We start from the raw sequence: 11,540 nt of genomic DNA, 5'->3' as shown, positions 1-11,540 counted from the left end.
AGCAGAGTCAAAAGCCCCTGCATTCCAAGCACCAGACCACTATGCCGTCAAGAGTTGATCCAGCACCCTATACCAGCCTGAGAGCAGGAAATCAAATGCCTTATCTCCCAAACGCAGACTAAGGGGAGTGCGATTGGGCATCCAGCCTGAAGAAACCCAAATGTCCTTTTCAGGACTACAAAAGAATATCCGGTTGTATGATGCTATTTAATGTGTGTGTGAGTGTTAAGAGAACATAGATGTGTTAATACATATGTTTGGTGTGTGAAATGTTATGCGTGTGTTTGGTGGGTGAAATGTTAAGAGATATTTTATGGATAATTGATAAGATTAGGAATTGTTAATTGATAAGTTGTATTAAGGTTACGAAGTGTTTTATGGATAATTGACAAGATTAGGAAATGTTAATTGATAAGTTGTATTGAGGTTAAGAAGTGTTTTATAGATAATTGATAAGTCAAATGGAAGTTAGAAATTGGTTTTATCTATTAGGATTAAGTAGGGTTAATAATTGTGATATTGAATTGTTTGTGTATTGCCTATCACAGTCCTCCCCTGTGTGTTAAGATTGTTAACTCCTTGATGCATTGGATACTGAAGTTGCTAGTAAAGAATCATTATAAAGACAATTCTCTTGCTTGGTCTGGTTACTCATCACTCCCTGGGGAGAAGGGCACTGAGTCCTCATATCACTACTCACAAAGGACCTTGAGCTGAGACCCAACAGCTCGCAACACACCATATAATCTCATACTTAAAAACAAGTAAAAATAAAAAGATAGTAAAATTAATTGTAATAGTATCTTTACTCAGCATTAAAACATCTGACATATTTCAGCAAATCAATATTAAAAGTTGATAAGAAGGCAATTAACTTTTTCTTATACCGTCTTCAAAATTTTGATAGATGTTATACTTTTCTTGGAAATATCTGGTCTAACTTTTGTAAAATCTACAGCTGAAAAACTAGACCAGCAAAGCCATGTTTCCTCATTTTCTGCCAACGCTCAGTTAGGTGGGGCAGAGTCCCTTCATGCCAGGCTTTCCAGTTGTCTCACACCGAGTGGGTCCATCGCATATACCACTGCTCCTAGGTGGGTGGGATGATAGGGAAATTTGTCAAACCTGGGACTGTGGGCTCCCACAAGAAAAGAAAGAAAAAAAAGCTAAACATTGTGAGAGCGTTTGCTTTTGCTTAGTCTTTGTGACCAAAACAAATTTTATTCATGGATTGAATCTGTCATATTGGGAAGTTTTTAAGAGTTTTGTTTTGCTTTTTATTTCATTTTTTTCTGCCCCAGACTAATCAATTACATTGGAAGAGCTCTTTCTTTGATCTCGAACATTCTGTAACCATGTGGGATGTGTCGGTAGGTGAGGGGCGGAGCATGCTGACACTCCAAGTCACTAAAAACAAAATGCAAGCAGCTGTTGGCTGTAGGCTGCTCTGTCCACTCAGGGTCAAACTTCTGGGTTTAGCTTCATGCTTTTCAGAGACATTGGCTCTGATAGAACACTGCAGAAAGACTTTCCAACTGAATGGTTCACTGTGACTTTCTGTAGAAGCCTGGGTAATCCCGTGAAGACGAGGAAGCCTAGCAATCCCTCTGGCTCCGTGCTGGGTCCTAGGTCTGCCTGAGTCTGTCCTTAGGCTTCTCTTCTCACAACCTCCAGGCCTTGGAATGACTGAGCCTGGTGGAGCCTCGGATTCTCTTATTCTTTTTGTTGGTGTTTGAATCTGGGGCAGGAAGAGACAGCTCCAGCTCCCTTTTCTTGAGGTCCCAATCTGGGTCCTGTTCATCAAGCAACAGCCCTCTCTGGCGGTGGTCCCGGCATTCTGATTCTGCCCTACAAAGAGAATAGCCTGTGAGTGTGGGAGAAGGAACCTGGCCAGCGTTGGCACTGACTCTTCTTCCTGAGCGCTACACACAGAGCAGGGCATTCATTGTCTAATTGAGACACAAGGAGGCCAAGTTCACATATGTCCAAGTGCACACTCTACATTCTAAACCTTCTAAAGCTCAGGTCTCAGACCACAGAGGAACTACCCAAAAATGGAAAAGGTTGGTACGGCCTGAGTGTGGTAAATCTCCAACTCAAAGACAGCTGGAAGGAGGGGCTGCTCACTGTTGAAGTGCCCACATTTCCAGAACAGTCTTCATGACATGGGAAAGCTGTTCCTTTTAATTCTATTTTCCCGACTATAAAAGCAACACACATGCTCATTGTTTGAAATTTTTAAGTGTAGCTTGACGCATGTGCAATTCTAGCACCCAGGAGAATGAGACAACAGGATTGCTGCAGGTTCAAGGTTAGCCTTTATGCATTCCAGGACAGTCTGGGCTTCAGAGTTAAACTGTCTCAATCAATCAATCAATCAATCAATCAATCAATCAATCAAGTAAATTTGGAAGTGCAAGAAGAAAAATGTTAATTGCATAGACTGTATGTCTAGTTAAATTAAGTAAAAATAGCCTAAGAATGCACCTTCTCACAATGTGAACTGTGAAGGAACCTAGTGGTCTTGTCTAATCCCACTAAATCCCACTATAGGATACTCACTGCCACATCCTCTATTGTGTGAGCAACTTTGCTAGCCCACGTGTTTCAGCTCATCAATCCCACGATGAGTTCAGCATTGGCTTCTTGCCCAACTATGGTCCTCTGCCCGCCCGCTTTAGCCTTCAAGTCCTGACTGTGATCACCCAGTCGGCCAGGACACTCCTCCTTCCACACTCCCTGCCCTTCTTCTCATGCACACTCTAGCTATGCACATTTCCAACATGGTAGCTGCACCCAGACCAGCAGCTTTTCTCTCTCCTCCCTCTGCCAGGACTTCACTGTATTTGCAGGACCAGACTAAGTATACCTACATCCTGAATTCTTCCCTCTAACTCCTCTAACATCAGAAGGGGAGTAAGTTTCTGGTGGGAAATGATAAGAAGATGGGATTCACAAATAACGCAGCTGACATTTGTTTTTGTCTGCTCAGCAGTGCCTGCCTGATGTCCTCGGCAGTGCCCGCTGCATTTTCGTTATGCTGGACCAAATGTCGTGTGCATCTGGTCACTAAGGAGGGGCTAAGATTGCTCAGGAAAAAAATCCACAGAAAGTCAAGGACAAGACTCTGGGGAATTCTAACATTTGAAAGGCACATAAGAATAAATACCGAGAACCTGGGCATGATGGCGCCTGGCTGCAACACTAGCTCCTGGGAAAGGGACACCAAGATGAGTGAGGCTGTGACAAGATGGAGGGGAGGGAGGGAGGGATGGGGGAGGGGAAAGGGAGAGCTGAGGAGGGAGAAAACGGAAGAAAGAAGGGAGGGAGGAAGAGGAAGGGGACTACATGAAGGATTAGCTGTGAATGGCGAAGGGAGCATTGTGTTAGCAACAAGAACTTTATGATTGTTCTAATGAATAATATATCCATTCAAAGATGGGGAAGATCTCTAAAGGGTGAAGGATGAGGAAGGAGGACCAGTTCCATAGATGAACTCCCGAGTAGTTCAGGGCCGTAGAGGAGAACAAAAGCGGGAAGGGGTCCTCTACCTCTGTTCATTTGTTTAATTAGGCCTACTTAAACGTGTTCACAGACCAGAAAGGAAAGGGGAAGGGGTAGAAACAACTAACAATACAGGAGGAAGTGAAGACTAAGCAAAGAATAACACAGGGGTGGCTTTCATATAGAAGATATGAAGATTCTAGATCAGTGGTTCTTAATCTGTGGCTGTGACCCTTTTAGGAGCCAAACAACCCTTTCATATAGAAGATATGAAGATTCTAGATCAGTGGTTCTCTGTCTGTGGCTTGTGACCCTTTTAGGAGCCAAACAACCCTTTCATAGGGGTTGCCTAACACTTAAGATATCTACATTCTAATTCATAATGTAGGAAAATTACAGTTATGAAGTGGCAACAAAAATAATCTTATGGTTGGGTCACCATAACATGAGGAGCAGCATTTAGGAAGGTTAAGAACCACTGCTCTAGCTGAAGGAACACTATAACACAGAAAGATGGGAAAGCCAGAGTGAGCTGAAGTGGGGATTTGTAAGACCCGAAAGTACAAGGATGGGGAGCTGTTAAAAAGTGCGCTTGTTCCTGACATCTCAGAGACAGCTGAGGTGGCCTTAGATAGAAGTAGATGTCTCTAGTTCTCTGCCAATGCTCACTTACTTGTTTCTGGATATTTATGTCAAGCCTAGTAGTAGAGAGTGCAGAAATGGCAGCCCCCTACCCCAAAGAAAAACAAAACAAAAAATAAACAAACAAAAAACCAAACTGGGACAAATGGCTAACTGTGTTTAGCATACAGAAGAGCACGGTCTCCAGGCTCTCCATTATAAATACTTGTTACAAAGTCCATGCTGGCATTCTGGAGCTTCTCAGCCCTTCTCGCCCCACCCCTAGCCTAAACATCTCCAGCTCATGGGCATCCTTTCACCCAGTTTCTCATTCCTTTATAGCCTGCGATTCCAGCCGTGTTGTCTCTTGGCTCACACCTGGCTCTTGGTCCGCTTGAACCTCTCTACTCTTTACTGTTTCTCTCCCCTCTCTTCCTTTCTCACTTTCCTCTCATGGCCCAGTCCACTCTCCTGGCCATGTTTAGTCTACTCCTTTGCACTGGAATGCCTCTGGCTATACTCTCCCTCAGATTCACAATAAAAACCTTCTTTCCAACCATACCTTGGATTGGTCATGTCCTCGCTTTGTAGATCTGGTGCTGAAACCCGGTTTAATCAAGAGATCCATCCATGGCTGGGGATGCTAGGTCATAAGGTACAGATAGCAAAGGGTCTAAAAGTCATGAGTAGAGGCAGGGAAGGTGTGGGATACCAGACCATGGCATCCAGATGGCAGGGAAATTAGCAAGCCCTGCAGACAGGGGTAGGGTTGGGAAAGAAAAATGTTGAATGTCAAGAGGTTTCAGGTTCAGATACCTGTGTGAGGACCCGAGGAGTTATAAGATGGAGGGAGTCGTGTCACACAGCGTGCGTTGGAGTTGTAGGAAACTCGGTGAACCATGCCTGCTGGTGCTCAGGGCCATGGAACACAGAGGTCCCGAGTACGACACCTAGAGGAGACATCTAGCAGACACATAGAACTGAGGAGAGTTCTGTGAACAGGACTCTCCTCAGCTTGCTCTTTCCAGCTTCTCATTTGTGATTTGTGATATTTTAAAATGGTGACACAATTTCAAGGCAGGGTCTCTTTAGGTATTTCTATGGATTGCCAATCTCATCCCAGACAACAATTTTATTATTTTAATTTTGGGGGGATGGTAGTGTCGGAGACTGAACCCAGAGCCTCACGTGGGCTGAGCGAGCACTCCTCTACTAAGCTACATCCTCCAGCTCTTAATTTACTTTTCCTTCTGAGACAGTCTCGCTAATTTGCTCTGACTGACCTTGAACTCTCCGTAGCTCAGGCAGGCTTCACATTGGCAATTTCCATGACTCAGCCTCTTGAGCAGCTGGCACCATAGGCCTAAGCGACCACCCTGTCCTAATTTAACATTTTGACGATAACTGCATTTGAAGCTCACAGGAGACAGCCCACTGTCACTGCTCTCTACCATAAACCGGCGTTACTTCTAGGGCTTCTGTCCATCTCATCTCCTTCCCATGCAACCATGGTCAGACCAGGCTATGCAGCGTCTTCTTGTACGAATCCCTTGTTGACCCAAATTATAATTTCATACATCTCATTTCCATTCCTCTCAGGGCTATAACTGCAGAGAACAGAATTAGCACTTAACTATATTCAACTGATTGACTTAATAAATAAATGAATAAATGTTTGACAAGGTCTAGTCATGCCAGGGGAGTCGTACATGAATGGAGACAGGTGTTAAAAACAGAAGTCTAAATTCATTTGCCTCATGGTGTGTGTGTGTGTGTGTGTGTGTGTGTGTGATATCTGTGTGTGTTTGTGTGCTTGTGTGTGCATGTGCATACAGAGGCAGCAGGCTAATGAAGGGAATTGTCTCCCGATGTTTTGATACAGGATGTCTCACTAGATCTACAGGTTGCAGTTCTGCTTAGACTGTTTCTCCTGGGATCCTTTCATCTCTGAACGCTCACACTGGAGCTACCAATGAGGCCACCTTGACTAGTTTTACCTGGATCTTGATGATCTGATCTCAGGTCCTCTTGTTTGTGTGGCAAGCACCTCCCTGCCTGAACCATCTCCGCAGCCCCTGCTGCACTGTCAGTGTGAAGAAACTGAGGGTCGGGAGGCTGGTTTATCTCTACAGAACCACACAGTTAGCTGGAGTGCCTTTCAAAAACCTGAGAGTGGCCATGAAGCTTAGACAGTGTCCCAGACTTAATGTCCAGTTCTTATTAGAGATAATTTTTATATAACCTAAAGCAAAAAAAGTCAATGTACTTTTCACTTTCAAGTTGTCAATCTTGCAAAAACAATAAAAAAAAATCAATTTTGAAACTTCTTATAAAGACTAGAAAGATGGCTCATCCTGTCAAAGGTAGTGCCTCTAGCCCATATGGCTGCTTACAGCAGTTGGTAGCTCCTGTTCCAGGGGATTTGGCACTCCCTTTGGCTTCACACAGTGCACATACATACATACATCCAGGCAAAACACCCATACACATAAAAGTATATAATCTTCTAAAAAAATGTAATACCAGTCAATTGGTTCAGTGATTCTCAAGCTGTAGATCATGACTCTTTTGGGGTCACGTATCCTGCATATCAGATATTTATATTACAGTTTATAATAGTTGCAAAGTTACAGTTATGAAGTAGTAATGAAGAATTTTATGGTTGGGGGTCACCACAACATGAGGAACTGTATTAAAGGATCGAAGCATTAGGAAGGTTGAGAACCACTGGGTTAGATCTCTTTGTTTTGTTTTCATTTACCTGAGATTGGTCAATTGATGAAAACTCAGATTACAGGCTCCTGTCTACAGCTGGGAAACAGTACTCACTTCTCCAGGAAGTCCACACAGGCTTTCTGCCCGTAGATCTGTGCGATCCTCTTGGGTGTATCTCCGAAGAAGTCGGCAGCATCAATGGCAGCGGGCAGTGCATGGAGAGTCTTGAGGACATTCAGATGGCCTGACTCAGCCGCAAAGTGAGCTGCGGTCCAGCCCACATCAGTTACCAAGCAGGGTCTGGCTCCATATTGTATCAAGAGATGTAGCACCTCCATTTGGCCTTAGACACACCATGGAGAAAGGATGTGGAGTTAAGATACAAATGTCCTCAGTGGCCTGAGACCAGGAGCAGCCTACAGTACAGATGCAGGAGGAGGCAGGCCTTTGAGGTACCTCTGCCTTGTTATCAACATTCCCCTTCCTTTTAATTCTTCTTCCTGGGAGACTGTTTCCCATCCTCCTTCCACGGAGACCTGAGCCCTCTAAGAGCTTCCTGTATTCTTTCTAGAACAGTTCTTCCTGTCTACTGTCCCACATCTTACTTGAGTCCTTTTCATCTACACACTGGCAAACCTCACTGCTTCTACGGCTACAATAGATTCTTTGTTTGTTTTAATTATTTATTTTGTACATATTTTTCTAGGATTGAATAGGTCCCCACGTGCCATATACAAGGTCTCTATCACTGAGTTATTGTCCTTAGAGCGCTCCTTACTTTTTATTTTGAGAGAGAGAGAGTAAGTTAGTTGCTGAGACTGGCCTTGAACTTATTCTGTACCCCAAACAGGTTTTGAATGTTCTGCTCTGTTCATAAATGGACAAATATCAGAAACAACCTAGATGTCCCTCAATAGAAGAATGGATAAAAGAAATGTGAGATGTTTACACAATGGAATGTTACTCAGCTGATAAAATTGACATCATGGAATGTTCTGGCTAATGGATGAAACTAGAGGAAAATCATCTCGAGTGAGAGATCCCAGACTCACAAAGATGAATATGGCATATTCTCATTTATACGTGGTTATCAGTTATGAAGTTAGTGATAACCAAGCTACAATCCATAGAACCTCAGGGGTTAGCTATAGAGTAAGAGACGAGAGGGAACAGATAACACTCAGTAGGAAAGGGAAATAAACTAGACAGTTACAGATGGATGGATACGGAGGGCTAGAATGGGAGGATTGAGTGGGGAGGGGAGAGGAGAAAGGGTTGTGGGAGGAAAACAGTGAGAGAGAGCTAAAATTAAGGGGCACTTAAGGGGTAGAATGGTGTCTTAGTTTGGGTGTTATTGCTGCGAAGAGACACCGTGACCACAGCAATGGTGTGACCACAGCATGATCCACTCTTATCAAAAAAGAAAAAAAAAAACCACCATTTAGTTGGGTCTAGCTTACCGTTCAGAGGTTTAGTCCTTTATAATCATGGTGGGAATTGTGGTGGCATGCAGGCAGACATGTCGCTGGTGAGGGAGCTGAGAGACCCACAAGCAGCTGGAAATGATTGAGTCACTAGGCCTGGCTTAAGCTCCTGAGACTTTAAAGCCCACCATTAGTAACCCGCTTCCTCCAACAAATACCTATTCCAACACCACAACTCCTAATAGTGCCACTCCCTATGAGCCCATGGGGCCATTTTCATTTAAACTACCACATATGAAAACCTAAATACGGTAGAAATTTCCTAAAATAAATACATCCATGAAGATGATCTAAATGAAATTGCTAAATAATGAAGGGGGGGTTAAAGTTCTAATTGACCATCTCATCACCAGACAAAGCTTTTAGTACCAGTATTGGGTTAATCTAATTGAGTTGCTGGTCAAAGGGGGCCCAAAGGAATCCCCAAACAATCCAGGCTATTACCAAGACTGACAAACTGACAGCAAGGCCCCATTGGTAAAGACAGCACCTACATAACTCATTGAAGATGGAGACGTGGAGCCAGTGCCTACACAGAGCCTCCATCCCTAGGTTCTTTGGTACAGGAAGGTACTCTTCACGCTCTCAAAAGAGAGACATGAACACCAAGGCAGCCACAAACCCGTTATCATGTCTGAAAGATACGCTAAGGCAACGGTAGCACAAAGCTTGTGGGAGTAACCAACCACTATTCGATCTGACTTCAGACCCACTCCATGAGGATGAACCCATACCAGACACCCTGGGTGACCAATAACCAGGGAGCTAGAGAAAAGTTAACAAGTATCACGTATACCTGTAGAAGAGAGAAAAATGTGTTTTCTCCAAAAGAGTGATACTGGGTATATCAACCACTCCAGGACAGGCCTTGTGTTCAGGAGTGGTTTACCAACATATAAGGGACTCCACAGGTTTTTGTTTTGTGTGTGTGTGTGTGTGTGTGTGTTTTATTTGTATAACAAAACCAAAGTTTGGTGTTTTTATTTTTTTCTTTTTGGGTGTGGTTATATTTGCTTTCTTGGTTTTTGGGATTATTGTTGTATTGATTTTGTTTGTTTTTCCAGGCAGGGTTTCTCTGTGTAGCCCTGGCTGTCCTGGAACTAGCTCTACAGACCATGAACTCAAAGATTTGTTTGTCTCTGCCTCCCAAAAGCTGGGATTAAAGGAGGGAGGTGGAGAAGATCTGGAAGGACTTGGGGAAGAAAAATAATATGATCAAAATATTGTTAAATAATAAAAAATATTATTATGCATAAAAAGAAATTAATTTAATTTTTTAATAAAAAATACTTTAAGACTTGGGTCAATGAGATAGCTCATCATTCAATGACCTGATGACCTGAACCAGAGCTTATATAATGTAGAAGAAATCCAACTCCTGAAAATTGTCCTCTGACCTCTACATGTACACCATCTCACACACACACACACACACACACACACACACAGCCCTAACTATACACATCATGGACAAACACACACTAGCAAACTTAGTAATTAGTAATTTGAGCACTTTCAGAATACAGCTGACACAGTTCAAGAACACAGGTTTTTTTAATCAGACAGACTGACCAGCAAGTAATACCTTGGATAAGAAAACAAATGTTCAAAGCCCTCATTTGCCGATCAGGACTATACCATTAATCTCACTGAATCCTTGAGGAGGACAAAGAAATTCCCAGATGTGAAACAGCCAGCACAATGCCCAGCACACAAGTGTTCTCTCAGTGGTCAGCTGGTATCATTACCAATGCTCCCTACATAGATTTTTGCAAGGTCATTTGAAGTTGGTCTTACTTTCTGCCTAACCCCTCTCCCCACAAGAAAGGCAAATAATTGGAACCAAAGTTACCTATAGTACTGCTTTGCTTAACACCATTTTGTGGTGTTTATTACTAAAGATTTTTCTTTTTTTGGGGGGGGGGTTTCGAGACAGGGTTTCTCTGTGTAGCTTTGGAGTCTATCCTGGAACTCACTCTGTAGACCAGGCTGACTTTGAATTCAGAGATCTGCCTGCCTCTGCCTCCCAGGTGCTGGGATTAAAGGTATGCACCACCACTGCCCGGCACTAAAGACTTTTCTTAAAAGAATTTAGTTGATTTGAATTTATGTGTGTGCTTGTATGTCCATGTTCTCATGCACATGTATGTAGGCTTCCTAGAGGCAGAAGCTGTTGGTTCTCCTGCAGCTGGAGTTCGAGGCGGGTGTGGGTGCTAGGAAGCAAACTTGGTCCTCACAAGAGCAGCGAGCACTCCTAACTGCTGAGCCATCTGTCCAGCCCCAATTTCCAAGGACCGAGCTTCCTAACTTCCTGTCGTATAACCGGGATGTGCTGGGAGGGAGTGGGGATGGATTGATCTTCGTGATACTCCGTTCATGAAGTCATGACGACAGAGCCAATTCAGAGCATATTTACAGTCTCATCCTTGTACACGTTAACTAACTCCACATCAAAGAACTCTAGTACAGCCTTACTGCCCCCATAATATAGAAGAATGAGTCCCCCAAAACACTAAAGGGTCCAGGTGCTATCACTACTAAGAGTTAATGCCAGGGTCGGACTGTTCCTTCTAGCACTAAAGAAATGTTCGTTTCGCTCTCTGACGCAGACTGAGGGCCTCGTGAAGGTGGATCAGGAGGAAAGGATCTGCAGAGGCACTGTCTACTCACCTCTCTGCAGAGGCGCTGTCTACTCACCTCCGATCGCAGCCCAGTGGAGTGGCGTCCTGTCGCTCCAGTCCACATCCTTGTAGTTTGGGTCACAGAGACCTTTCTTCAAAATCTTCTTCACCGCATTGTAGTCGCCTGCTGCCACGGCCTGGTGGAGCTTTGTCATGTCTGACATTTTCGACAATTCCATGACAGAATCTGCCTGAGAGACAGGCCATTTAGGAGAGTCCATACAGCCCTTCACCCCTGGCAAGGGCTCCCTAGGCTTCTGCATCAGTTACTTGCTTTCCTGTTTTGTGGATTTGCATATGAACTTGTGTGTGTGTGTGTGTGTGTGTGTGTGTGTGTGTGTGTGTGTGTGTGATATGTTCTGCTGTGTGAGTACCTAACTCTCAGCAACTGTGGACAGCAGCTACTGTGGGATAAGATCAACCATTCTGCAACCCCAAAACTACTGATGGCCTCCACTGTACCCAGAATTATCTCTGGCACTTTACAGAGTGCACTCCACCCATCTTCCAGGGTGACTTCCTACCCCTACTTCAG

General features: G+C 43.9%; 1 protein-coding gene across 1 annotated transcript; it reads right to left on the bottom strand.

The window, feature by feature from the left end:
• Positions 1-1,661: 1,661 nt before the first annotated feature.
• Positions 1,662-11,184, bottom strand: Ankrd66 (ankyrin repeat domain 66). The gene is made up of 3 exons (XM_038341217.1): positions 11,022-11,184; positions 6,955-7,183; positions 1,662-1,848 (listed from the first exon to the last, which is right to left on the bottom strand). The coding sequence occupies exons 1-3, from the start codon at positions 11,182-11,184 to the stop codon at positions 1,662-1,664; spliced, it is 579 nt and encodes a 192-aa protein (XP_038197145.1).
• Between the last annotated feature and the right edge of the window lie 356 nt (positions 11,185-11,540).

Source organism: Arvicola amphibius, chromosome 9, assembly GCF_903992535.2.
Source record: "Arvicola amphibius chromosome 9, mArvAmp1.2, whole genome shotgun sequence".
Classification (NCBI taxonomy): domain Eukaryota; kingdom Metazoa; phylum Chordata; class Mammalia; order Rodentia; family Cricetidae; genus Arvicola; species Arvicola amphibius.
The sequence above is the reverse complement of the archived record's forward strand: the minus strand, read 5'-3'. Positions and strand labels throughout refer to the sequence as shown.

Excerpts from the sequence above, each read along its gene's own strand:
- Ankrd66 (XM_038341217.1), bottom strand. The coding sequence starts at position 11,184 with ATGGAATTGTCGAAAATGTCAGACATGACAAAGCTCCACCAGGCCGTG. Across the intron at positions 7,184-11,021 it reads CCACTGGGCTGCGATCGGAG|GCCAAATGGAGGTGCTACAT; the intron begins GTGAGTAGACAG and ends GGTGTGTCTAAG. Across the intron at positions 1,849-6,954 it reads TGTGTGGACTTCCTGGAGAA|GGCAGAATCAGAATGCCGGG; the intron begins GTGAGTACTGTT and ends TTCTCTTTGTAG.